This window comes from Microtus pennsylvanicus, chromosome 4 (assembly GCF_037038515.1).
Source record: "Microtus pennsylvanicus isolate mMicPen1 chromosome 4, mMicPen1.hap1, whole genome shotgun sequence".
Lineage (NCBI taxonomy): Eukaryota > Metazoa > Chordata > Mammalia > Rodentia > Cricetidae > Microtus > Microtus pennsylvanicus.
Window position 1 is genome coordinate 16,791,510 of NC_134582.1, and position 27,500 is coordinate 16,819,009.

Consider the following 27,500-nt stretch of genomic DNA (forward strand, 5'->3'; position numbering starts at 1 on the left):
CCACAAATGATTCAAGAGAGAAAGCAAAGGACCATTACATTAGAAAATTGTCACAGAGACTGCCCAAAGGGCTCCTCCTCCCTTGGCTAAAGGAGGTGAAAACAGGAAGCCTTGAACACTCCAGGCAATGTAGCAAAGGAATAGTGGACTCAGGTTCTCTTACTACAGCAGTTAGAGCTGCTAAAATCACTAATGTTTACTCTTAAATTGTCACAGTTCTCAGTGTTTCAGGAAGATGGTTTAACATGTTAAAAGAATCAATACTCTCAAGCAAAGCAAGCAAAATCAAATAAGAAAACTATTAAAGATTCCTTCTATCCATAATTGCAGATACCAACACATAACGGATGACAACCAGACAACGCAAGATGAGAAATGCCATCAGACAGACAGACACACACACAAACCCACACACCTGGACATTAGGCCAAGGAGTTTATTACTGTGGTAGAGCACTTGCTGAAATATGTAAGGCTAATTGTGCTGAATTCAATCCCAGAACAAGCAACATAATAATAATAATAATAATTAAAAAGAAAGAAAAAAGAAAGAAGGCATTCAAGAACGAATTCCAACATTAATAAATGTGCAAGCAGCCTGTTCATCTAATGGCTTCAGAATACTTTGAAAGTGAACAAACCTTCCAGAGTTGGATTTTGCTGTTTATTAATATTTACATTTCTGCATCTGACCTAGTGGGCTAGTAAAAACCCATCTGCCTGCGTGGGCTAGTGAAACTACCCATGCTTTGAAAAGATGCTCTTTCTTTGCGGTCATGCTTCCCTTTGCACATGGAGATTTGCAAAAACAGTTTTCCTCATAAAAGTCAGTTCACTGGGTGTTTTCCATCTCTCACTGAAAAGAAACGCCACCTCAGCGCATTCTCATATGTGTGGTTTTACAAGAAGCCTCTGTCACCTGCCTCTGCCACTGGGGTGGGAAAACTCACAACGCTCCGCCTTTATGCTGGGGTAAACTCACAGTAGCCATGAAACACTCTGAAGTAATACAAACTGAAATATTCCTGCTAGGCAAACAGAGCAGTGGAACTGAATTATAATGAGCCAGCAGCTGCCACAATATGGCCACAGTAACCAAATCAAAATACCAACGGCTAGCCCAGATGAGACTCAAAGGTCACCCCATAAGCCAGCAGCCTTCTTCGGTTCTTCCCGAATCCTTCATCTAATCCCACAGGAAAACGTTCCGCTGAGCTAGGTTAAAAGCAGTGACTCTGGTGGGGAGCTATTCACCGGCCTGGGATAGTGTGACTAAGGACTAGACACACATACCACAGCTAGGAAACCGAGCCACTCGGGCTGGAACATGTGAAAGTTGGAGCAGCTGACAGGACGCTGCAGGCAACTGACAGAAAGTGTCACTTTTCAGGGCCTCCCCTCGCCAGTTCACCAACACAACCTCACGGGGCAACGGGCCCACTTAGCCTCCACCAGTAGGGCTGTCTACTCAGACTCTAGAGCAACGGACGGAAAATGGGTGCTTCCATCCGGCCTCAGACCAAAGACTTTCAGCTGAAAAATATTCTAGCAACCATTATTAAAAAAAAAGTAAGACAATTACTTGCAAAAGGTTGATGCTTGGTAAAACAAAGTTCATCGTTTTAATATAGACAGACAGGAATAAAATTTTACAGACAGAATACTTCTGAAAAAAATCTATATTCTTTGAATACACTCCATGCCAGGAGTTTCAAACAGTTCTAGATCATATAGACAATGCTCTTACAGACAATGGGTCTCAAACTTATGGCCCCCCTGTCCCGCTAGCATGTTCCAAAAGCTACCCAGCTGACCACCTGGGAAGGTTTGATTAAGCAGCTTCAACAATACCGTGAGCACGTTTCAACAGATGAAAAGAATGTTAATATCATTAATAATCACAGGAACCAGGCATGGCGTGTCTCTCCTCTATACAAATCTGTGCACTGGCTCATATCTAAGGCAAGTTGGCTGCTATGTCCCCAAGGAAAGCAGCAAGTTAGTTCATGGCTATCATGAAGCGCGAGAAGAGGCTAATAACCGGCCAATGTACTACAGTCTGCCAATCGCTCACAGCCTGCCCCAAAGCTAACAAAACGAAAAAGCCGTTCCTAGGCACTTTTTAGCAGAAGCTTGCTTTTTGACTAGTTATATGTCCTTTGCAGGTTTACATGACATGATTTAATAACAATGAGTGTATGACAACCACAGACTGACAACAGGTCTCTCCTAAAGATAACCTGTAGCCAGGAAGGGCCATTGGTTCTCATGACATAACAGGCACATGTGTGCGACCGTGTGCACCCATGCGTAGACAAACATGTGCTCATCTACATTACGGACTTCACAATCATGAGACAGGGGACTACTTTCAGATTAACAAATTTTATTTATAAAGAAAAATGATAAGGTCACTTTTATTCTTCTTCTCAGTTATATCCCCTTCGGCCTCAACTTTGAGATTATGACACAAAATGGACTGAGTTGTCCTATTTTGGTACCACAGAGAAATTTTATTTTACCAAAATTGTAAATTTATCAAAAAAAGCCTTTGTGATAAAGAAGTTTATGAGCAAGCATGTTAAATTCTTTATCACATCACTAAAATAGCATATTGCCGTAAGAAAAAAAAATGGAGCATAATAATCCACTCAGAAAAGGATGCAGTGATCTTTCCTTTCTTTGAAATAATAAAACTTCATAAGTAAACAGTTTACCAAAAAAAAAAAAAAATCAGGTCATCTGCAGTTAATAACTCTTTCCCGTAAAATTAGTGTCACTTACTTCTGCAGCAGACGCCTAATTCAGTCACAGACTTGATTGATTTGACAATAGAGAATCTGCTCCAATAAAGTGGCTGATTTATTTCCGATGCTATAGCTTTTACCCTAATGTGACATGGCAGAATGAAGTCTTTGAAATATAAGGAAATCTTTTGTAGTTTTAATGAAAACCAGTTAAAGATTCTAGAGCAGACCACTGTCAAGGCTTTTAGTAGATGCCGAGAGCCTCTTTGGGTGTGAGGGAAAATGTTCACAAGGTGACGGCATTAGAATATAAGTTAAACATAACCAACATTCCAGATTCCATGGTTGTCGTTTAAGGATTAAACTGCTGGACTGCCAGGGGTTCTTCCTTCATCTCTGTTTGCAAACTGCTTGTCTTTAACCTTTTGAAAATCACGTCCTGTTTATGATTAAAATAACAAAAGTAAAAAAGCATAACACCCAAGTGGGCTCATCTTACAGGGCCATTTCAGCACCCTGGGCAAACTCAAAGACGACCTCTCCTCCCAGAGTCAAGCCGTGGGATGGGCAAGCCAATCAGGATGCGAGAAATGAGAGGAGTGAAGAGTGTTCAAGGCACCAGCATCCTTAGCTCTTTAGAAATACCTTCTCATTCTTCTCTAGACTAAAAATGTTAGGCATCCCAGACTTGTTTCAAAGACTTTTTCTCTCTTTGTGTCTCTCGGCACACTGCACAGTGACCTCTGGCTCTGAGGGTGACTTCTTTGACCCGAGTCTGACACTGGCCCGTTAATGTCAGATAAACCATTTAGCCCAAGCACAATTCTTTTCTGTGCAAAAATCTGCTTGAGGTGGAAAATGTCGTGGTGTGTAAACAATAAAGAGCCATGTTTCAGGCCAGACAGCTTATCTAACAGAGAAGTCTTTGCTCGGGGAACAGTGGGCAGGAGACTTGCCCACCCAGCAGCCTTTCTCATCACAATGCGGGACTCTGTCTTAGCCTTCATGACTAAGAGGTTAAGGAAAGGAAGGCAGACGGGTGAAAGAGAGAAGCTGACATGGGGTTTCAACTTAAACAACAACCATGCACAAAAAACCACGTCTGGAGTGTCAGCCCACTTATATTTAAATAATTTGGATAAAAAACTAGTTTGTGAAGCAGCTGTTCACGAAGAAACACAGACAACAGCGGCTATTTGACACAGTTGTACGCTTCGCCTTGTTCTGAAACATTAACCCCTCTAACTGCTCTTTCAGCTTGTTCACATACACACCAAACTTCTAAACACCAGTGGCTTACATATTTGAGGTACCGTTTTAGCTCATCAGAGACTAATTTTAGACTTTTCCAAATGAAGTTTCTATAATCTTTTCACATTAGTTCTTAGGTCACCTTTATAACTTTATAGTTGACTTCATCTTACACAGTTAGGTAAAAATGAACAGAGAAGCAAAGAGCCAAGTATTCAAATCCTGGCTATGGGCACCAAAGAGTCTAAACTTGCCCAATAAAGTCTAAGTTGACAAATAGCCTGTCGCCTGTTTCCATATATCTCGAGTTAGCTGAGGCCTGACGCATTTTTCACCAATAACTGAGAAGAACCTGGGACTCCTGCTAAAAGTTAACAATTAAAACCTCACTATGAGGTTTATCATTTTGAAGGGTGGAAAAAAAACTACCCAAACCAAGAACCTAGATCAAATAGCATCTCATGGTACTCAGGGTACACATGCAAAGGCGTAAACTTGATGTGACCCACTAAAGACAACTTTGTGTTAAATACCTGATTTGCTGTCAATTAAAAAAAAAAGACTGAGATGAAAGGACCTTCGACATCTTAAGGAATTGGCAAAGTTTTAAGGTGTGAAATCAGGACACTCTTGAAAAGCATTTGCAATTACAGTTTCTGTACAATGTAATTATTGATCAGAATTTTCCTTGGAGATTGGTCCAACAGCTTGTATCATGAGATTGAACCTCATTTATCAAAAGATTTATGATAGAATTTGGCCCATCTGAAAGAGTTCCTAATATAGTAAAGAATTCACATTTACTAGAAGAAAGATCGTTATCTTCCATCAAAACTGAAGAAGGCAGCTACTGGGAACGCTTAAGTCATTATGAATTATCTTCCCATTGCTCAGGTTTACTGCTGCTAAACAAGCATCCCAACTGAGTAGTCAGAAGCAGAGAAACACGCTAACACAGCCAGAAGGCAGGGCACAACGGAAATCTGCAGACAGACTCAGAATGCAAGCAGCTTCTGTAAAGTGAGATAGAATGAGGTCTATCTAGGGCAGTGGTTCTCAACCTTCCCAGTGCTGCGACCCTTTAATACAGTTCCTCATGTGACTCCCCAACCGTAAAATTATTTCCATTACTACTTAATAATGGTAATTTTGCTACTGTTATGAATCATAGTGTAAATATCTGATATGCAGGATATGTATTATGTGACCCCCCCCAAAAGGGTCACAACCCACAGGTTGAGAACCACTCACCTAGACAGTCAGCACAAAGTCCACAGCATGCAAAACCACAACCAGACCATACAACTCAACTTGAAGGGGTTATTCTGACCACACATGTCTTTGTCAATCATGAAGCCAAATATTTTATTACAAATATTTGTCACTTTGACTTCTTTAGTATGTACTGAGAAAACTACTGATAGCAACATTTTGTGTCTAAGGAAGACAAACGTCTACATGGATCCTGTATCGCTGAAAATCTTCAATTTCATGTCTGAAAAACTTAGTGCTTGTCGATCTGTTCGCCAACGTTCATAGCCATTTTATTTTCTAATTATGAATGCTATTTCTATCATTTAAGAGCACTACAGTAAACGGACTGATTGACCCGACTCCTAAAACTGAATGTCTGTCTGAGGCACATTTCCCATTCCTTGCCCAAACATGAGCTTTCCAAAAATACATGATAAAATAAAACTTTTCTTACTTTGTATTCTGGAATTGACAAAAGGTGGAGAGAGATTGTCATGTGACCCAAGATCCCTGCTGGTCATGTGGTCATAGGGAGTCCCATCTCCATAGTTCTGTAAGTAAGATAACAGAGTAAGTCTCGTCATGTGACACACCTTATAAACACACCTCAATAATGAAACCTTTCCTATGAAAAGAAACTGGAATCGGTTATTACTTGCCCCACGAAATCTCACTGTAAGAGCCTGCACCTTCATATGAACAGTAGGCAAAAGAATTCAAATGTTTCCCAAAGTCATAGCTGCGAAATTTTAATATAATGATAATGCTACCAACTTCATGGAATTATTGACGTGATTAAATTAAATAATACATGTCAAACAGCATACGCTCATGAAGTAAACTGCATATAACAAAAGTTATTCCTTCTCAAAACCTATGTTCAAGTAAGGGAAATGATTCATAGTCTGCAATGATTTGCCTCTTGGAAAAGCAAGGTAGGGGGGTCTGAGCAGCACTTAGCTTGCGATATTAACGTTTCGGTGTTTTATTTTAGCTGCTATTGCAGCTGTGAAATGGACGGCTCCTTATATTAGTAATGAACACGCAAGCCTGTGAAGGGTAACAAACCCGCACTAGGATGAACATCAAAGCTTCAGGACCGGGCCTGTGTGCCAGCTCAGAAGGCAAAGGTGCTCACTGTATTCACCCGAAGACCTGAGTTCAACCTGTAAAATCCGTGGAAAAGTGGAGGAAGCAAAAAAAAACACCCTACAATGCTGTCCTCTGACCTCTAGATCCGAGTAGTGACCCATCTTCATAGACACACTCACGCCCAGTTATACATAAAGGTTAAAGCTTCAGCTTAAATCAGTGTTTATGCACGTAAACAAAACACACCACACCAAAACAATTTTAAGGGTAAACATTTTTGAAGAAATGTGTCACTATAACAGTGTTCTCCTTATGTTGGGAATTTAAAAATTAATACAGTGTTTGTAATCTTTCCAACCACTTAAATTCCATGGAGTAATTCAATAACATTTAAGAAAGAGTTAAAATCTACTGTGTTATTTGATTTAAATGTCGGCCTATTAAAGAGCATCAAGTGACCAGAAAGGGGGGTGGGGAGTGTCTGCTCAGCTGGCTGAACTGTCCATAAAGTCTAAGTCAAATTTACTCAGAGGTATCAGTTTGGTATGTTAGCCAAAGGGCAGAATCTGCCCACACATGAAAGATGAATGCTGTAAGAACAACAAAAAGTCACATCACTTCAGTGTGGAAGGACCGAGGCCCTCAGGACAAGCGACTGGGCTCTCCCTCACCTTTCTTCATTTACAAAAAAAATTAACCAGGATGACACTAGACTCTAATCCTGCTAGAGTGTTAATTTGTTCCTAGACATCTTCCACTAAGGACCCACCCAGGCATTGTACAACGCTCATTATTATTTATGAAATGCCCTCATCCTAGAGAGTGCACTACAAACTTAAAATACATGATCGAACTTAATTGTCAGTACAGTACTGTGCATAGAAGCTAGGACCGGCAATGAGGAATGGGGGGGAAAGGACACGGCGAGGTCACCTAGCGTGACTCTACAGACAGGGAAGCCCCTGGACTTGGAAACTTAAACAATAAGATGGAGATTCAAATCATTCAGCAATATGTGTCTTGTATGCATTTACATATTCATGTGTGTCGTGTGTGTGTGTGTCTTCATGTGGGAGTATGGACTCATTTGTGTGTGTGGTACCTGTGTGTGGATGCCGGAAGGCAAATTTAGGCATAAAATGCTCAGATTAGGGTAGACTAACTTGTCAGTAAGTCCCAGGTGCTGGGATTTTAAGTGCACAATACCACCCCTGAATTTTTTTTTTCTTACCAATGCATTATAGGAATCAACCCTAGTTCTTATGACTGTGAGCAAGCTCTTTGCTGACTGACCTATTTCCCAAGTCCTACCAGTGCATTTCTTGTTTTTCTTTTCAAATTATACTTATTTACTTTGCGTGTGTGGTGGGTGGGGAGTCACACACACGTGTGCCGCAGCATATGCAGGACAAAGGACAGCTTGGAGTCACTTCTCTCTCTGCCGTGTAAGTCCTGAGGATGGAGCTGATAAGCTTAGCGGTAGGTACCTTTGCTCATTGACTCATTTCACAGACTTGCTTATTCAACAAAATTTGCAGTTTCTGGAAACTAAGTTTGAAAGTAAATCAGGAAGATTCTAAATGGGCTTTGTTTGCCAAAATTCAATAGAAAGTAGATTGTCAATTAGACTACATACACACTATGAGGCAGTTTAAGTTTTAAAAGGGAGCTACTGGTAGGAAGTTAATAGTAAGAAGCTAATATAAAACTAATAATGTATTTTACTATGAGAATCTAGCTCAATATTTATAGTTTTGCACTGAACCACACATAAGTGTGTGTAAGGAGAAACTAAGCAAGCCCAAGCGAACAGAACAATAGAGGACATTCTGTCATCCCCACTGGCTGTCAAGGGATGGATTTATTTGTGCAAGTGCAGACTGTAACATGAGGAGGAGGAGGAAAGATTTCCTCCACCCATCCATATAATGCATTAGGATGTCAAGCTCGACAGCTGCTCCGAGGCTCAGCCGAGTTCCTCGTAGGCTTAGAGATCCTGCTGCACCCTGCAGACCAGCGTGAGGCTCGTGGTGCCAAGGACAGGTGCAAAGTGTTAAGTACAACTGGCTAAAATAGCCTCTTGTGCAGCTTGATGGGCCACCTCTGTCTCCAGAGACAAAGCAGAGACCTCCCCCAATGCAAAATGATGGGGGGGCGTGTACAGTAAGATGTCCCCTCCCAGGAGAATGTCCCATCTAGAGAGGCAGGAAGGACGGTCCATCCTACTGCACTAAGTCGACTTCTAACTGGGGACACTGTATGTGTGTAATCAATCCTGCTGTGGGATTAAAGGCACTTAAAAAAAAAAGTACTAAAGACATCATATGCAATGGCCTGCCTGGTGGAACAGTAACATGGCCCCAAAATAAAATGAATGCAGACTTGCTATGCAAATCATACTAATAGGTTAGACTCCCATGAAGTGTTATTCAGGAGTCTAGTCATACCTACACATGATGGATAAATTAGGATTTATTTAAGCTTGGTCTGAGTGCAACAAATGACTTTCTATCGCACTTGACCACCGACTGGCAAAGGTAAAGCCGTGTGTTTGACATAAGGTCAGTACCAATTCAGCAGGTGTAAACTCAGGTGTGGTAACCAATAAAATCAAAGAATCCCAGAAGGCTGCCCTCTTTCAACTGATTATACAGATCTGTGCAGGTGTGTGTGTGTGTGTGTGTGCGTGCGTGTGTGTGTGTGTGTGTGCATGTGCGTGTGTGTGTGTGTGTGTGTGCGTGTGTGTGTCTGTGTGTGTCTGTGTGCGTGTGTGTGTCTGTGTGTGTGTGTGTGCGTGTGTGTGTCTGTGTGTGTGTGTGTGCGTGTGTGTGTCTGTGTGTGTGTGTGCGTGTGTGTGTCTGTGTGTGTCTGTGTGTGTGTGTGCGTGTGTGTGTCTGTGTGTGTGCGTGTGCGTGTGTGTGTGTGTGTGCATACCTGATGCATGTGAGAAGCTTAGTCAATTTACATATATGCCATGTCTGTCTGCTTGCCGGGGAAAAAAAGATTACATATACTTACCCTGGACGGGCTTGGATGGCCTCCATTCCCCCAGGACCCTGAGCTACTTCTGTCTTCTACATCTAGGGACAAGAGAGAAATTCTTTAGGCTTTCTTGTAATAATTCTTTCTTTTTGTATATGCATTTTTAAATTAATGTTTCAAATTAATCTCCTGTTGCCTTTAATTAAGAACCAGGCACAGGGTTACCACGATGACAGTGGGTTCTGACCCATCTACTTAAATTAACTAATTTAAATTCACAGCAGACGTGAACTGGACCCTCAGGAACCAGAGGTATGCACAAAAAAATTACTTCTATCCTCCACAGCTTTCGATAGCCTCCGTTGTGAGAGATAGGAATTGGCGCTTAAAGTTTTATTAAAATCTTTTGAACAAAACAAACTTCAAAGTACATGAACACAATTTTAATCCAGAGGGAAAGTTAAGCTGAAGTAAATGCCCACACTGACACTTTCAACTCCACTGCCAGAATCTGACTAGATTCTGACTGTTCTCTAGCCCAGTTTATTACAGCAAACAACAGACATGCAACCCAAACTACTAATGGAAGGCCTCAGTCGTTCCCTCCAACTAGCACGGCGCACAGATAGAGGGGCTTTTGAAAGTCTGTGGAGACACCTCTGTTTCTAAGAAAATAAATAAACAAAAATCCCCAGGATGGTCCATATAGACTCAACTATCATTATCAGCATTACAGTTATCATCATCATCAATATCGTCATCATTATCACCACCAGCATCACCATCACTATCACCACCAGCGTCATCATCATCAATATCATTATCACTATCACCACCCCCATCACCATCACCACCACCACCAGCAGCATCACCAACGTCATCATCATCAATATCATCATCATTATCACCACAATTACCACCATCATCACCACCACCACCATCACTATCACCACCATCACCACCATCACCATAATCATCACCACCACCACCATCACTATCACTACCAGCATCATCACCACCATCGTCGTCATCACCATCATCATCACTGCTTTGAGAGCTTGACGTAAGGCATTTGATCATATCCACCCTGCCCCTCACTCTTTCTAAATCCATGTGTCCTCCTTTTCCTATCCACCTAACTTTGTTTCCTGTTTTCTTTATAATCTTTCAAAACTAATTTTTGCTTCCCAAATGGTCGTTGATGACCGATGGTCTACTGCAGAGTAAACTCGCATCCTGGTATTTGATATGTAGAAATTAAAGCTGGTATTAGATTATGAGGCAGTATTTCATTTTGATAAGTCAAGCTTGAAGAGACCCTAGTCAGTGACCCGGGAGGTGGGATGCACTGAACTCTCTCCCTGCACAGTTCTATTGCTGACTAGAGTAAGGAACGTTCCTTCACGGCTGTTGTGAGCGAACTCCTGAGGACAGCATTGCCAGGAAGTTCTAAGGATCAACCTACATTTGAGGATGGCTTTGAGAATTTTGATGAAAGGCCCATTAAAAACATGAAAAGTTTCCTTGTTGTGCAGATTTTTTGATCCCGGTAGATAACAGACGGCCATCACAAACATCCCCTGACAGAATCGGAGGAGGGTGCGAAACTCTAATCCCATATTCCGACTCTTCAAACATCTCCCTGATACTGTTTATTCTCTTATTGGCCTACTGTCATTCCTTTTATTACTGCTAGTTTATTATCAGCAGAAGCAATCACAGTATAATTAATTGGCTTATTTTTGGGTACAGAGGAGTACATGGTGTTACAGGATATCTTAAGAGAAGAGACAGCAATAACGAACTTACTGCTAATAAGCTTGAATCTTCATCACCCCCCATCTCTCAGTGTCCCTTGTTTCCTGGCCCCATCTTCTCTCCCTCTTGTGGTCATCTTCCCCCCTCCTCATTTTCCACCCCTGCTCCTCCTTCCTCTTTCTCTTTCTTAACCACAGGTCCTCTTGGTTGGCACTCCAGAAGACAAGGAATGACAAGCAGATATCCCGTTAGACTCAGCGCACTGCAAGCTGAAGGTGTAGAAAGAAGGCTCAGGAGACTACATCAAGCCTAAAGAAAAGGTGTAAAACTTCCCCAAAACCTGTTGTTCAACGACCCAGGATGCTGCCCTATCTTGTACACTCTGAGCTATAGTACACGGAAGAAATTTACAACCCTCAGGGATTTTCACACGACTGAGTTTGTATCCTGCATGGTTCTCTTAATTTTTAAATAAAACACAAACATTTTCAGGGGGAGGGGATTTAAAAATAAAAGCTCTCAATCATTGCAGATTTTCAAACATTTAGTACAACCTGACTTTTATTTTTTAACCTGAAACAGCCAACTTAGATTGATGGGAGATCCTGCCCTAAAATTACACCCAAAAGGCAAGAAAGGGGCAGATTTGATTTTCTCTGTCTGCCATATACTTCATATTGCTCAGACTTGTCTACTTTCAATTACCAAAAAGGGGAGGGGGTAAACATCTAAGATAGACAAGGACAAAATGGACCAAATGGCTCTGCCAGGGACTCTCCATTGGGGACAATTTTGACACCAAAAGACAATGGCAAGTTCCATAGGCAATTTTGGCTATCACAGGTTAGGAAATAGGTCAGGAACATTGCTAAACATTCTATAAAGGCAGGGAACAGTCCTTTCAATCAAGAATGTTCTTTCAACAAGTATGGACCATGCCTGAGACACAGTCACCCCAGGCCAGCAAGAAAAGAAAAGAAGTTCGAGAAAAGATGCGTTGAAATTTAATTTATGACTTAACAAGAATTCTTCTCCCGATACACTGCGGCTATGGATTTGAACCCCAGACTCGAGCGGGACTGTTTCAGGAGATATTTATGCATATCTTCTGTCCACGGCATAAAGGGGGAAATGATGGTCAACCCGGCTCCGGCTAATTAGCAGGCGGGTAAAACACATCAAAACTCGAGTATTCCCAACTGGGCAATTTCAAAAGCAAGCAAGCCGCTAATTAAAAATGCTGGAAGTCGAGCTTTTTCAAAACAGGTTAAATACTGGCTGGGTTCCTTCACAAAGAGATTCCCACCCAATCAGATCCGACTGCTCTTTTCCCATCCTTTCCCGTTTCCATCTTTCTCATTTCCTGACCTCACGCTGCTCGGCCTTCCTTTCTATTTCCTCTCTTTTATTGCTCTCTTTTGAACAGGATCTTCCCTGACGAGATCTAGAGGATGAGGACAAACCACCAGCTCTCCCCCAACTCAATAAATAGGACCACCCAATGAACTCTAATTGTATTTTATCTTGGAAAAAATCTATATAAACGGGTATGCATTTATGTAATGCAAAAAGAAAGTCCATTGTGGCAATTCAAAAGCAGGTAAACATGTTACTTTTTAGCCATCTGTTGACATCTTCTCTGTCCTAAGCTTCATCAGACCTGATAGTTAAGTGAGCGTTTTACCTCAGTAACCAGGCCAAGGCATCTCATCTCCAAGTCCATTCACCGCCATCTGAATTCCTTGGCATGATCACGTCAAAGCCAGCTTCTTAGGGTGCACCTCAAACACAGAGTCTGTACCTCACCAGTGAGGCGAAGGCAGCAGTGTTTATCGCCAGGTCCCGGGTAATTTTCACACACATCGCAGAGTGTGAGAAGCAGGAGACTATGCTATTACTGACTGAAGACAAATGGCACCCACACCCCGGACAGTAGCCTACCTCACTGAGTACATTGGTTACCGGATAATGGAAGTCAGCTTGAGGTTAACAATTACTGTTTTTGCAGAGGACTACCTGAATATATACCTGGAAGCTCACAACTGTCTGAAACTCTAGCTCCAGGGTATCTGACATCCCTCTTACTTCTTCATACCTATGTACGCCTGTGTATAAGCGCGCGTGCACGCAAGCATGAACGCAAGCACGAACGCAAGCACGCACCCGAGCACGCACATGCGCAAACATACACACGCATGCGCACACACAAATATTTCTTAAGCACAAGCGAATAACCCTTCAGAAAAAGTAAAAGCTCTGACTCCACATTTACGCCATGCTCCTGTCTCACAGCATCCTAATGGTACCTGCTAGACTCACGTTGTGTGAAACCTGCACACGGCCTAGGCCGGACCACCATCCATTCTGTGCCGGACGCTGCACAGCCTTACCATGGGTTTGTTCCTATTACTTTGTGCCTAGAAGGGGTATAAAACCTTTTGACAACGAAACGGCACAGTCACTGGCATCTACAAAGTCCATGCTTGAGACCCACAGAATTGAATTTAAAAAAAAAAAAAAACATTAGTTTTTTTGTTTTTTGGTTTTTTTTTTTTTGGTTTTGTTTTTTAAACAGGGCTCCACTATGTAGCCTTGACTGTCCTGAAAACTCTGTAAGTAGACCAGGCTGGCCTCGGACTCACAGAGATCCGCCTGCCTCTGCCTCCCCAAGTGCTGGGATTAAAGGTGTTCACCACTATGCCTGTCGAAAACCTCAATATTTTAAAGTAAGTTTTTGTGCAAACTTTACAGCAATCTCTGGCCACATGTGCCCTGTACGCCATGGGGTGAACTTGCCTGACTCTTCCTTCCCTCTCATAGGAAATGAAGCTAAAGGGTGGCCAGCCGTTTACTGGACATTTCTGTCCTAATAGCATGCCAACTTGATGTATGAGAAAAGTGAGGCTCAGAGGGGCTAGCAAGGCACCTGAAGTTTTAGTACACAGCAGAGTAAGACAAAGCCCCAGGTCACATGGGACCATAATTCAGGGAGTGCATCCAGCAAACACCTCAGTGGTATGAGCTTCTCAATCCTACACCCAGCTAGGACGTCCCTTCTTGCCCCCGAGATGGAGCAAATATATATAAAGCACATTTCTGCCCACTACTGTATCCATAAGACATTAAAGATAGATATCCAAGAATAAATAAATTAAACATTTGAATGGATCACAAGGCAATAGCATAAAAGATAGCTAATAATTCCATCAAAAGAGATGCTATGATGGGCTAGATATTTGTTTGAGGTACACAGAAACTTTAGAAGCTATTATATTGGCAAAAATGAAAAGAAAATTTAATGCAGTTATCTGAATAAAAGATAAAAATTATTCTGGGGAAACAAAATTAACACTTGCTTTTTAATTTGATGGAAAATTCAAGTTTTCCCAACAGAAGTCAGAATAGAAAGAAGCAATTCATTTTACCTACAAAAAAATCACACTTGTGGAGTCACTGAGGCTGGCTCAATACTATAGTTCATTAAACAGACATTTCTGCTACAAAGAACCCTATGGATATATGCACACTCCACCCCAAGCTGTGATGAATATATATGTAATATATCTTATAGCAAAGAAACATGCTTAACTGTCTCTCAATACCTTGTATGGTATACAGCAGACGGGAAGTTCTTTAGTTTTTTACTGAATCAAACAAGCACAAAGGGAAGAAAAAAATAGTATTTCTGGTATAAGAAAGTGTTTACATCTCAATTATGAAACAAAACAGAGAAAGACCCAGGTAACAAAAAAAAAAAAGATGGCTGTGATAAAGACATCTCAAGAACCAACTCCTGCTACTCCATGTGTACAAATGACCAGCCACCTCTTCCCCGTGGGCATGGGAAGGGATCACAACACCATGGGTGGAAGGAATGATACAAAAATACCAGTAGATGAAAGAAACTACACTTTCAAAGTCTGAAATGAGCTCGGTTGCCTGAGGTTTCTTTCTGATAACCATCCAAACTAGGATAGTCTTGGCAACTTTCACAGATGTGTGGGCTGCTCTGAGAATCAACAAGCCGTTGAGAAGCTCTCGGCTCACGGGGTCCTCTCTGTGAAGTCATTCTAAAATGTCTGACCCTTTGCTGCCAAACTGCAGAAGGCAACGGGGCAGAGCTCAGACACGAGTGGACCCTGAGAGGGAGGATCCACTGGTGGGATGCTAACTCTCCACGGCTTCCCATCCACTCACTGCCCTTCGGGGTTTGCTCACTGGCATCTCTACTTTGTGGACCATGAGGCTGAAACTACCCAGGAAACTGGGCAAACCTTGAAACTCTGTTCTGGGAGTTGGAGAGCAGCCTTAGATTTGAACAGGGGCTCTGCTATGTCCATCACGGTAGTCCAAATAAGTCGCCGGCCTCTCTGAACTCATTTTTGTGAACCATAAAATGAGCGAGTTCGATTTCCATTCTTGGAAATAGGGCAGGCTAGTATATTTGGATAACCCTCCCACAGAAGACTAAAAATGATGGATAACAGGCCTTTTTTTTCTTTTACGTCTTCTTTAAAATACTAATGAGCCAACACGATATGAAAGTTCCATCCAGCCAAAGCTAAAAATCAAAGCAAAAGCTGGAACCCAGGGCACAAGGAGACATTTCTGCCCTGAGAACATGTACCAACTTAGAAAATGTAATGACCGCTTAAACAAAGAAAGCAGAAGAGAAGAGTAAGACCTGCCCCCAAAGGGGGATAAAGGGGAGATCGTATTTGTAAGCTTAAGGAGATATCTTCATGGTAAAGGGCTAATTTTCACTTGTTTAACACAAAGGGAAGTACCCCTGCCCCCGCCCCACACACACACCGGAAGAAACTCTCAGCATCCAATCCCTGCTGATAGATAGAGCCTCATTTGCTCATGGCCTCCCAATAAGAAGTTCTCCAAGCCACCTGGAACCTGGAACTTAAGGAACTCTGAGTCTCGTACTTTTATGGTTCTTCATATTGCTAATAAACAAGACCAGAGACGTGTGCATGGTCACCCGGAGGGCCGAGAAACACGAGATAATGTGGATGCACAAATACTCCTTTTCCAATGCACTCGAAAGCTTTACCCTAAGTGAGCATTCAAGCGGCATTGGATTTGTTCCGTCGCTCCAGCTATCTTTAAAATATTCCTTTCATGTCTTATCACTAAAGCATCTTTCTGCATGTGATACATAAATTTAGTGGTGTCAAAGGATATGCTAGAACCCCACCGACCCATATAAAGAACACAGGTCAAATATTAGGTAGGGGTATTCTTAGTTTGAACTAAAGCAGGATATATTTTAGACGCGGAGCTAGTGATTGATTCTTTCCATTGAGCCTAGAACCCACTAAACACCAAGATCGCTCTGGAGGAAATGCATTGATTTACACTGAAAATGTCCATAGATTCCAAAGCATTCAGAAGCTATGGATGGTGAATTCCTCTGAGGAGCTAATCTTTCAGAGACAAGTCAGCAGCTACACGGCATTGAGTCTGCTCTACACCACCAGCACTGTGGAATATCCTCCACACAGAGTAGGGACTCAGAATACCTACATCTGTGGCTCTTACTAATTCCCTAGTCCAGGAAGAATCCTTGGCTGAGCCCTGCACACAAACTGAGATGGCATATGCTCTCCGTCACTGCCAGATGAATGCAGAGTTCAAAATATTTCATCAGCAAAGAGCACGTTCAGGGCGTGCACACTTCTACTAGCAGCCAGCTCAATACGAGCTCTCAGCCGAGTGATCGGAAGTCAAACCTGAGGACCAGTGCCGACAGGGGAAGCGCTGAGGAGCTCCTGATACTGATAACCCATGTCCACGTGACGTTGACAACTGCTGCCGTTTTCTATTAGAAACAAGATGTGATGCCTCAGCAGGCAGGAATTGTGTGCAAGGGCGAGCACTGCGGAATAACTCCGGCACTTAGTAGAGCTGACTGGGCAAAGGACAAGACAGGGATGCTTTCCACACCTACAGGTGTGCTAAGACACTATCAGGAAAGAGAAAGCGGACCTGAGCGTCCCGGGTTTCCACTAATGGCTCAGAGCTGTACATACCAGATCTGAAACTGAAATGGGGTGTGTGTGTGTGTGTGTGTGTGTGTGTGTGTGTGTGTGTGTGTGGTGTAAGTGTACATGCACGGGTGTGAAAGTAAACTGCAGATACTGTAGAGACCACAGAGCAGAAAATAACTTGTTGGGAGGGGGGTTACTGTAATGCTTTTAGCCTTTATTAATGTCAGTTAGTATGTCTTTTAAGCATTGCAAAAAATGTTATTCTAAAATATATAAAGAAATAGCAATATTATTTTCCACAAGTCTATAATAAGCTCCTTTACTAAATTTAGTATAGAACAATTGCAGACATACGAAATGAAATACGTTTCCTATATACATTATAAGTCAGAGCGAGAATTTTCACAAATTCAGGTAACAGCAGTGACCATAGCTACCATGGTAAAAATATGTCAGTGCTGTTACATGTTTTCAGACTCAGAAATCTTTTGTAAATGCAAGGTAAACAGGTAAATTGGGAAATCAATCAAAAGTCATCTCCAAGTTTTACTATGTAGCAATCCCTAAAATTTTGAGGTGTCCCTAATAATCAAACTTGGAGAGTCCTCTAGTTGAACTAATCAGTGGGAAATGTGGAGATCCATGAGGCTATGATGTGTTCCAGGGCAGCTTGGGAAATGCCTGAGGTGGTAGTGACTCCCCCTGAAGGGAAGTCCTAAGTGAGATCTCAGAAGCAAGAGAGGCCATGAATACAGACAGTGAAAGAACCTCTCAGCCTAAGAACCAGCCCCCCGAAAATAACACAGTGGGAGATGAACCACTTCAGTCAGGTGACAATGATAGCAGAGGCCCACGTGGTGCCTGAAGTGTAGGCTGAGGCCAACCACCAAACCCAGTGCCGGGAGATCCAAATTAAAGGTGAAGCTTTCGTGGAACGTTTCGAGCAGCATGAGAACCACAAAGTAACCGGTCCAGAGAATAAAACGTTCAACAGAGGAACAAACTCAAAAATGGCTTCATTTCTTACCAGAACACATTCCAATCCCAACGCCTTGAACATAAAACCTACTGTGCATGTAATATTCGTGGCCCCAAACCAATGGTACCAACACAGATATGTGATTAATAGTGTCTTCATTGGATTCCAATAGGGGTGCAGGGAGAAGAGAGTTGAAACACACATCAGCTCTATCTTGGTCCCTGTTTGCCTCGACCGCCTCAGCTCCCTGGAGCGCCATCAGGGGGGCTCTGAGAAGAGGGCTCCTGAAATTGAAATGTTAGTGAGCTGTAATTGCTTTCTATGACCACAGTGGTGGCCGGCTTCTCCGAAAGACATTTGTACTCTGGTTCTTATTTTTGCCTTTTATTTCCCTTTTGTTGTAAAATAATAATAATAATTTTTTTAAAACATGTTTCTCCTGCTTCTTGTGTTCTCATCTCTTCTCATTCCTTATTCCAGCTACTTCTCTGATATTGCTGAAACAAAACAAAATACTTCTCGACATTCAGAAATCCAGCTTTCTAAGAGTCAGTCAACTTATGTATCAAATATTCACACACACGCGCGTGCACGCACGCATACACACACACAGGCATATAAACACACATGCACACATATACACACACATACATACATACATATATATGCATGCAGATACACACATGCATACACGTGCACATACACAAAATACATACACATACGCACACACATACACACATGCATATACACACACAATACATACACATGCGCATACATACACGCACACATATACATACACACACTTGCACACACACACACACACACACACACACACACACACAGAGTTTTCCCTTTCATCCTTTCCGTATCTGATCCTTCTACCTGTGTGTACCACCACAGCCTATGACCTGCCAAAGACAACTAATCAATCCTGCATGTTCTCTTCAGGGGTCATGTCTCAGTTTTAGGACAATTTTCTCTGTATTTAGGCTCAAATGTGCAAACCACACTATATTACTCTGCAAAACATCAATGAGAAGGCTTAATTAAGTAACACTGACAGATAAATCCATTTCTTGCACAGTAATCAAATCAAAGCAGGTTGACATAACACAGGAACTTAATACAGTTATTCCCTTGTAATTGGAAAAAGGCCCTTTACTCGCATTAAAGCAATCTTCTGGGTATCGGCAAAATAAGAAGGCTCAGAGCTTTAATACTGCCCTATAAAAGTCTCAAGGCTCAGAACCATCAGCAAACAAGGCAGATTATCTAAGTCCTTGATCAAGGCAGAACACACAGTTCCTACCATTCTCAACCACTAACTCTTCATCTCCGTTACAATTAAAAAGAGGTAAATCGGCATCAAACACATATACACTGGGAAGCTGCAAAAAAGTGCACAAACTCCTTCCGTGTTTGAAGATCTGCCTCCACGTGTAATTTAAGCCTTTCAACAATGAATCTCGAGTGCTTTACTACTGTGAGATTGCAATGCCGGGGTGCAAACACGGCCTCCCTTCACTTTCCTGTATGGGCTCTGTGCTGCACACTGCCTGAATACAACCTAACTCTTAATCACGTGTAACTGTGGCCAACAGAATTACAAATACATAGAAAATGAGCATGTGCCACATCCACGATTTATCAGAACACTTACCTAGTCACGAGTATACTGCCCAGCCTAGGCCGAAATCCAGAAGAGTTTAACATCACCGTACCTTGTTTAAGTCCCCAAATTACACAACTTTTCAGGCATTTCTTCGGATTTTGATGGCCCCATTAGTCATTAACCAGTCTCAAGATGGTTTTAGCAACTCTTCCAGAAAGCAACCCTTGTACAATGTAAAACCTATTTGGTCATGCTCACATTCTTGGTTGACCACCAAAATACTCTAATGATCCTCATTAAAAATTGCAGCTAACCTGGCTTCAGCTGGCAATTAATCAATAAAAGACCAAAGGCTGAGATGAAGAAAAACATATCTTTTAGTGTCCTCCCACCATTCTCGAAGGTCCCTAATGTTAAAGGGTTTTAACAACAGTGCAGTCTAAGTTATATAAAGTATTGCTTTTGACTAATTTACAAGCAGGGATGTATCGATATTATTTACTTCTGCAGTGTTTCAACATGCACATCCCAAGGACAAATCAGTACTACTACCAAAATCAGGTAGTTTAATGTTGATACTTTTATCCACTTCATAATTCACATTCCAAATTGGTACCACCCACCCCTATGGGGAAGACAATGTCAAAAGATCATGCACTGTATATAAACCCCATGTCTCTTTCATCTATTTTATTGGAAATGGCTCCTTAGTGCTTCTCTGAGTGACACGGAATTTCAGAAGAATATGTATAAGTCAATCCCAGAGGATGCTTCCTAATGATTATATCCTCCCTAGGTGGACACAGCACTAGAAAAGTGACCCTATGTCTTTCCAAGGATGACACATCAAGAGCCCCATGAAAACACAGTGTCCTGCTTTTCAGGTGATAAACTAATGCCTGTCACCTGGCCACAGTGCTGTACAGATTCTACTGTGTAAGTAGTTCTCCATGCTGCACTCACCACAATCTCTGGAGAGATCCTTTAAGACCATCCTAACTAATGTGTGGTTACATGCTCACTAAAAACACGAAAGAGTGAAAATAGACTAAGTAAAAAATGAAAGCATCCTCCAGTCTCTATTACGATTCTCATTCTAAAATGACTTCCTAATGAATCCTAGTAGATCTCTGGTCTGTAGTCCAATGGAAAACTTCAAAGAAATTTGAATTCTGTTTGAATTAATTCAAAGATTTCTTCAATTTTTTACTAATATGGTAGTGAGAGACCCCTGTCAGGAAGAGTTGCCTTGTGAACTAGGTCAGGAAGAGGAGAACAAGGAAAAGAATATGTTACACATATCGGTACTATAAACTGAGAAAGAATTCAGCCAAAATGAAGGTAAGATTGAGCAAACCATTTGGAAACCAATCCAATAGATGAGGGCATGCTGAATCCTCCACCCTGGGACCGGACCATCATCCTATACGCTGTTGCTCCCAGCTTCGCCATTTCCACTCACCAGTGTGTATGACCTGCCACAAAGGTAACACATCCCACAGCATAGACAAGCACCATCAGGTACGACACAGAGAAAAATCTAGCACAGCTCTCACAGGCTGGCAAAAATAAAACCAAGAGATATCTAAAGTTTTAGTGTTAGATGGAGAAACTGATATTGTAAATTTATATTGTCTTATAGTTTTAGTTGTGTGCCTAGTCTTCAACGGCTGAGACAACAAACCCTTTGATCTACAGCAGTGACCTGCCTACGTGATACACTGGCTTCATAGAGACACCAAAGTTGTGGGAACAACAAACCAACATCTGATTGCATGTAAGGCCCATTCCATGAAACAGAACCCCCACCTGACAGTGCCTGGGTGGTCAAGAACCCGAGACCAGAAAGGCCCTCGATCTAGCATAAAACCAAATACTATTATTCTGTTCAAGTGGTAAACTGACTCCTAACAATGTTCTACTATGCCCATAAATTAGTGTCTTGTGCAGTCTTCATCAGAGAAGCTTCCCCTTGCTGTAGATGGGAACTCATACAGAGATCCGCAACTGACTGGACAATCCGCAGAGAATGAGAAACCTTGGTACATTCAGTCCTAAATGAGATTTCTTCATCAAATTCCTCCCCTCAGAACTCAGGAAACTCTACAGAATAAGAGGTTTAAAAAAACAAAGCCAGTAGGGATGGAAGCTACCGAGGAAACGGTGCCTTCCAGCACAACAGGACTGAAACACGTATGAACTCAGAGGCTGTGGCAGGATGCACAGGTCCTGGGCAGGGTCAAGTCACGTGGGGTCCCAGGGGTGAGAAAGGAAGTAGACACGAGCCCTCATCCCTAACTCAGAAGCGAGCTCTAACTGACAACCACTCACAGAGGAAAAATATTATCACATATATTCTCACTGGCTACATAAACTACACTTAAGGGCAGTCCATAGTGGGAATTTTTTTGTTAGGCCGCGTAATGCTATAGTTGGACATTTTTTAACCTTACTGGTCTTTTGCTTATATATTATGGTTTCTGATTTTTTTTTTGTTTTGTATATAATGGTGTGTTGTGTGTGTGTGTGTCTGTGTGTGTGTGTTTGTCTGTGTCTGTGTTTCTCCGGATTCTCCTATTGTTTGGTTTTATTCTGGTTTGGTTGTTTGATTTCCTGTTTGTTTTCCAAAGAGAGAGAGAAGGTGTTGAGCCAGATGTATGGGGAGGTGAGGAGGACCTAAGAGGAGATGAGGAAGGGGAAATGGATCAGAATGTATTGTATGAGAAAAACTATTTTCAATTTTAAAAAAATGAAAAATATTTTCCTAACTTTAAGGAGCAGGTGTACAAATGAGTTAGACACCAAATATGAGGAGCTGAACTGCTCGGCCGTCAAAATAAAGTGACAGGAAATTTGTCATGTGGTAGAACTTTGCCATCACTTGATGGGACAGGGGAAGCTAGTTTCTTACAAACAATACAAAGTGGAAACAGCCCCTTTCGCCTGTGATAATGCCCTTGCTCGCCCACAATTTGGAGAGTGCTGATGGATTTCAGCTTGAGCTACACAAGGCTGAGAGCAGCTTTCCCACAATGCCCTACCAACCAAATGTCAGGCAGACAGACATCGACAAAGGTCCCCCTTGCTTGTGTCTGTGTGTGCATGTTTGTGCGTGTGTACATGTATAAAGTCAGTGTGCACACTGGACCAACCCATTTGAATATCCTTCTAGTTCCGTGATACCAACGGTCATGTCTAAGACGATGCCCGTGTTTGTGTTTTTCATCAACTTGGTCAGAGAAATCTGATGTAGGCATTTCACAATATACCTCAATAACGTAATCATACTTTTGCTTTATGTTTTGGTTATTTCTAAAAAGGTTTTATGTTCACTTCAATTAAGATGATGCATCTGGAGTCATTTAAAGTATGAAATCGGGATCAAAAGGAGCTCCAGACTTAAATATGAGCAGACTACAATCATTTTCACATCGCCAATACTGCCCCAAACCCTGTCACCAATGTCTACTCATGGCCTCTGTTCTGCCCAGTCTACCACACAGAGAGTCATCTCTGAACCGCAAAATCGGATGGCATCAATTTGCAGCCACCCAGGACTGTGATGACAGAAACAGCCCATGGTGTCCCCCAAATACATACTGTTTCCTATACTTCCACTTTCAGGGGCCTAAAATCACGCAAACACATGTTCGCCCTATCCCAGCTCTGGTTATAACTGTTATAACCATAAAAAGCCAGAAGCACCGAGTGGTGTTCTTAGGTTCAGTCCTAACAGGCTCAAAGGATCAGGGAATAGACATTTCATGCTGGGATATCCGTAGCTCAGACGTCTCCTGTCTTGGCCTATCTGGTCACCAACAGTCACTGGTGGAAAAGAGGTTACTGCTCCACTGTATGTGCCACAAAGCCAGCCTGCAGCGGTGGAGGGGGAGCCATAACTCGCCTAAGGAATGGTAGAAATGTCATTGGTTTGAAAGGAGAGAAGGACAGAGAGACCCAAAGAATGACAGTAACCAGGCGTCTTGAGGGAAAACAAGAAGCAGAGAGGTGGCCAGAGAAGTCTGGGCTGTCAGTGAGAATAATGATTTATCTGATGAGATTAGCAAAAGGTTGATTAGGAAAGATGCCTGCCCAACACGGCAAAGATTGCAATGTAACTCGAAGATTCTGTTTTGGGGGAGCCAGTGCCTGCCAAACTCGCTCCGCAGAGCAGGCTAGCTGTTAGTGATACAGTGGGAAAATAGCCACTAAGCCAGATTTTATTTGATTTGTACTGATGATTTTTATTAGAATACATGGATCATTGCTTCAACCTTTCCATGTAAAACCAAATCAAATTCAGAAACTCACACATCAGTCACCTAACCTTATGTCGTTCCTTCTGCTTTACTAGCGTACAGCAGCCCCATTCCGGCTGATCTGTCCTCGATAAATCGCTCAGCTACTCCAAACTGTTGGGCCAAATTTTGGGAGGCAAGTGGCACACAAAAGCAACTGCGAAATCTGCGGTTACAAATAGGAAAACCGAAGACGAGAAACACCGCGAGCTTCGTAAATATGGGGGGAGGGGGACCCAAAACAATGCACAGCCCACGCATAACGAGATATAATGGATTCTCTGCACTGGATCAAACGTGCTGTCACTTGCTCCTAAAAGGCCTCGCTTCTCCCGGCTGGTCAATCTTGCCTAATCCGAGGCACTGTGCAGGACCCTGCCACGGACCAATCCCAAATAAAGGGAAGCCCACAGGATGTGACAAGAGCACAGACTTCGACAATCAGTTTCACAAATGAAAAATGTTATGACACTTAAAGAGAAAATTGCAAACACTCCATGTTACACAAGCAGAAAAATCTCTGTATTATTCATAAGAAACGCATCTTTTAAATGAACAAAGTTCTGCGGCATAAACTGAGGCCATGGATCTTCCCTTCCCATTCCTTCATAGTTCCCTTACAACCTTTTCCATGCTGCCTCAGAAATACCATAGGTTTCCATATAATCCTATAGCCAGCAGTTACTGCTGGACTCTCCAAGGTGAATGCATTCCACTTCCTGTGTGTCCTGCTGCAAAGTACCTTACTGTGTCCTCCTCAGAGACAGGAGAAACAACCTTCCCAACTGGGCTGCCGACTTCACGTCAATACAGCCACATGCACCTGGAAGCATCTCCTCAAAAGCAGTGGTGTCCAAACTTTCCAGTCTTTGGTGTACCCCTGGGTGGTAAAAACTAGGATTTTGTTCGCCAGTCTACCATTTCTTTGACCACTAGACTAGGGACCTCATCCTCCTTGGCATTCACGTGGGATCATCCGACTAAGGCTTGGCCAATAAAATCCAAGGATAAGTACTATGTGTCTTTTCCTAGACTGCCCCTAGCCTTCCCCTGCCACCTCCTATGAAGGAACTTCCCTCCTCTTTGATCAGCCTATTACTAATACCTACTGAATCCCAGAGCAAAAGTGGGGATGAATCCAGGCCCCACGGGCTACAGTGTGCAAAGAAGGCTCCCGCTGCTCCTGGACGACAGAGGAAAGTAGTCCTCTAGAGGGTTAAGCTACTGAAGTTGGGGGTTGGTTGTTGCAGTCATTCATATACCCTGACTAATGCATCCTCCCAACAGACTTCCCTGAATCCTGGCTCGAGGATTCTATCATGTAAGCAAAGCAAACACACGCAGTTAGAGCTGGCACGGGGAAGCAAGGGAAACTGGTCTTTGAACTCTCCTTCTTTCCTTTCAGACTTGTTTTCGCCTCTTAGCACTTCCTCCCTCTGAGCACCAAATGTTCCCAGGCTGCTCAGTCTGTCTCAAGAAAATAAACATAATGCATTTATTATCATCTTTCCACCATTACCTTTCTGAACACCACTCGTGAGAATGTGCCGAGCTGCCTGCTAAGGCGGGCAATGCGGAGAAAATGTTTGGTATCTCACATTGTATAGATTCTCATCCAACACAATGAGAATGACTGCTTCTGCTCTCTGGCCTGTCATGAAAATTGTAGGAAACTAGGGAAAATGTCACCATGGAACATAGTAGGAACTAAGATATATAGTCGTAACTCCTAATTTTATTATAATTATTGTTTTTACTATTTCAATCCAAAGGAAACAAAAGATTAATATCAAAAGAGTCTGTTCTCTCTGAAATATGTGATTTGGATTGCTACAAGAATCTTATGAAAGGTAATATTTGATTACCAAAAATAAATGGCTGCATAATTATTTAAGACCGTACAGTATAAAGCTGATCTCATTTTTGGGAGTGGACACATGAATAAATAAACTCCAGATTTTGTACGCCCACTGAGCTATGTCCTCAGACCCTATAATTGATTCCCGTAAGTTACTGCAGTTCAGGATGCAATGATGGTAACTGACAAGGGTCTAATAGAAAGCCTGGCACTTAAGTGAATTAACTGTGCTACCTTGGCATCTCTAGAGAACACGGATAAGGGAGAAGACATTCCTCATTTCTCTGCTGACTCGGTTAGAGATTCTCCAACAAGCACGGCAGAGAAGTTCAAATAAACCTTAACAAAATAGTAGAGACATATCAGTAAAAAAGCGTTGCTTTTGGTTAAAAGTAAAAACATTCTAAAACACAAGAAAAATCAAACTCCTCAACATCTCCAGGAAAGATGTGATGTGAAGGGAGACGGAAACTATTCTAACCTGGGACACCATGCTGGCCTTCTGGCCTTGGTACCCAGGAAACATTCAGGACCCAACACATTGATGGTCAAACCCAACGGTGGCAGCACATACACGCCATGGACATCAGCAAGCATTGGTCATAACTTTATTTTTATCTTCCTTGAAGAAGAGGGTATTCAAAGCTGGCTACCACCTCAGTAGAAACTTACACTGGCAAGTCTTTTGCGAAGTCACCTCCTTTAATGCTTAGCTTCTACTCGCACTAGTTGGAGTGTTCCTCACCCTCCAGAGGAAAATGTAGGCTTCAGGTAAGGGGTCAGGAATTGTGTTGCCTGTTCTAGCTGCATGGAAAGCTGGGCTGCTTATATTTGGTTTTTACTTTCCTCCCAATGAGCACTAGAGATCTTTATGACCATAGAAAGCTGTCGCCTTAAATGTCTATATGCAGATCGTCCTCTTTAATTTCTTCTTACTGTTCCTTATTTGTGTTCTCTTTTTATCTATCTCTTCTTAATGTGTCACTTCTTCTACCCTTACTTTTTTATACATTGAACAGTTTTATATATCTCCTTCAAGAATTACTGGTCACCACTTCTCAAGAAATAGACAGAGTCCCGAGGCTGGGATGAGCTAACCAGTACCTTGAAGTCAACGACTTCTCAAATCCCTGATCTCTCTACAATGGCCCATTCTCTCCTGGACTGACCTGCAAACTCATCACCAGATAAGCCTGTACTAGGAGATGAAGAGACATACGTTGCATTTAGAAGAAATTCTGATATCAGTTCAATTATGACAGCCGGTAACAACTGATAAGAGCCTTGATCACATGCCTAGAAGTGCGCAAAGCCAGGGCACTTCAGTAGCTTTCAGGCGCAGCCTGAGCTCCCAGAGGACATACCCAACTAAGCCATCTCTAAAAGGCAATGGGTGCCCACAACGCAGGGAGTAGGGCATCAACCCTTTTCTATGTAATCAAAGCTGGGCCATCTCATTAGACCCAGAACCTTGCAAAGCCAGGAAAATCAATAAGCAAGTGCACCAAAGGAATCATTCTCTGCAAAGGAGGTGGCGAGAAGCACGAGAAATACAGAACTCGGGGTGTAACTTGGTCACAACAGTAGGCATCTGGGCAGGAACTAAGGAGGATACAGACTTGAAGCTGGAACGCTGTGCAGTGATTAAACAATTATTACATGGTCTGGAGG

The 27,500-nt window shown here is 42.4% G+C and overlaps 1 protein-coding gene across 9 annotated transcripts in view; it reads right to left on the reverse strand.

Annotated features, from left to right (window-relative positions):
- Positions 1-27,500, reverse strand: part of Tcf4 (transcription factor 4) — a 336,792-nt gene that overhangs the window by 208,704 nt on the left and 100,588 nt on the right. For all 9 annotated transcript variants that reach the window (XM_075968356.1, XM_075968361.1, XM_075968363.1 and 6 more), the window contains 2 exons: positions 9,362-9,423; positions 5,706-5,802 (listed from right to left, as the gene is read on the reverse strand). In XM_075968356.1, the coding sequence (XP_075824471.1) occupies positions 5,706-5,802; positions 9,362-9,423 (159 nt within the window). The remainder of the gene's footprint in view (positions 1-5,705; positions 5,803-9,361; positions 9,424-27,500) is intronic.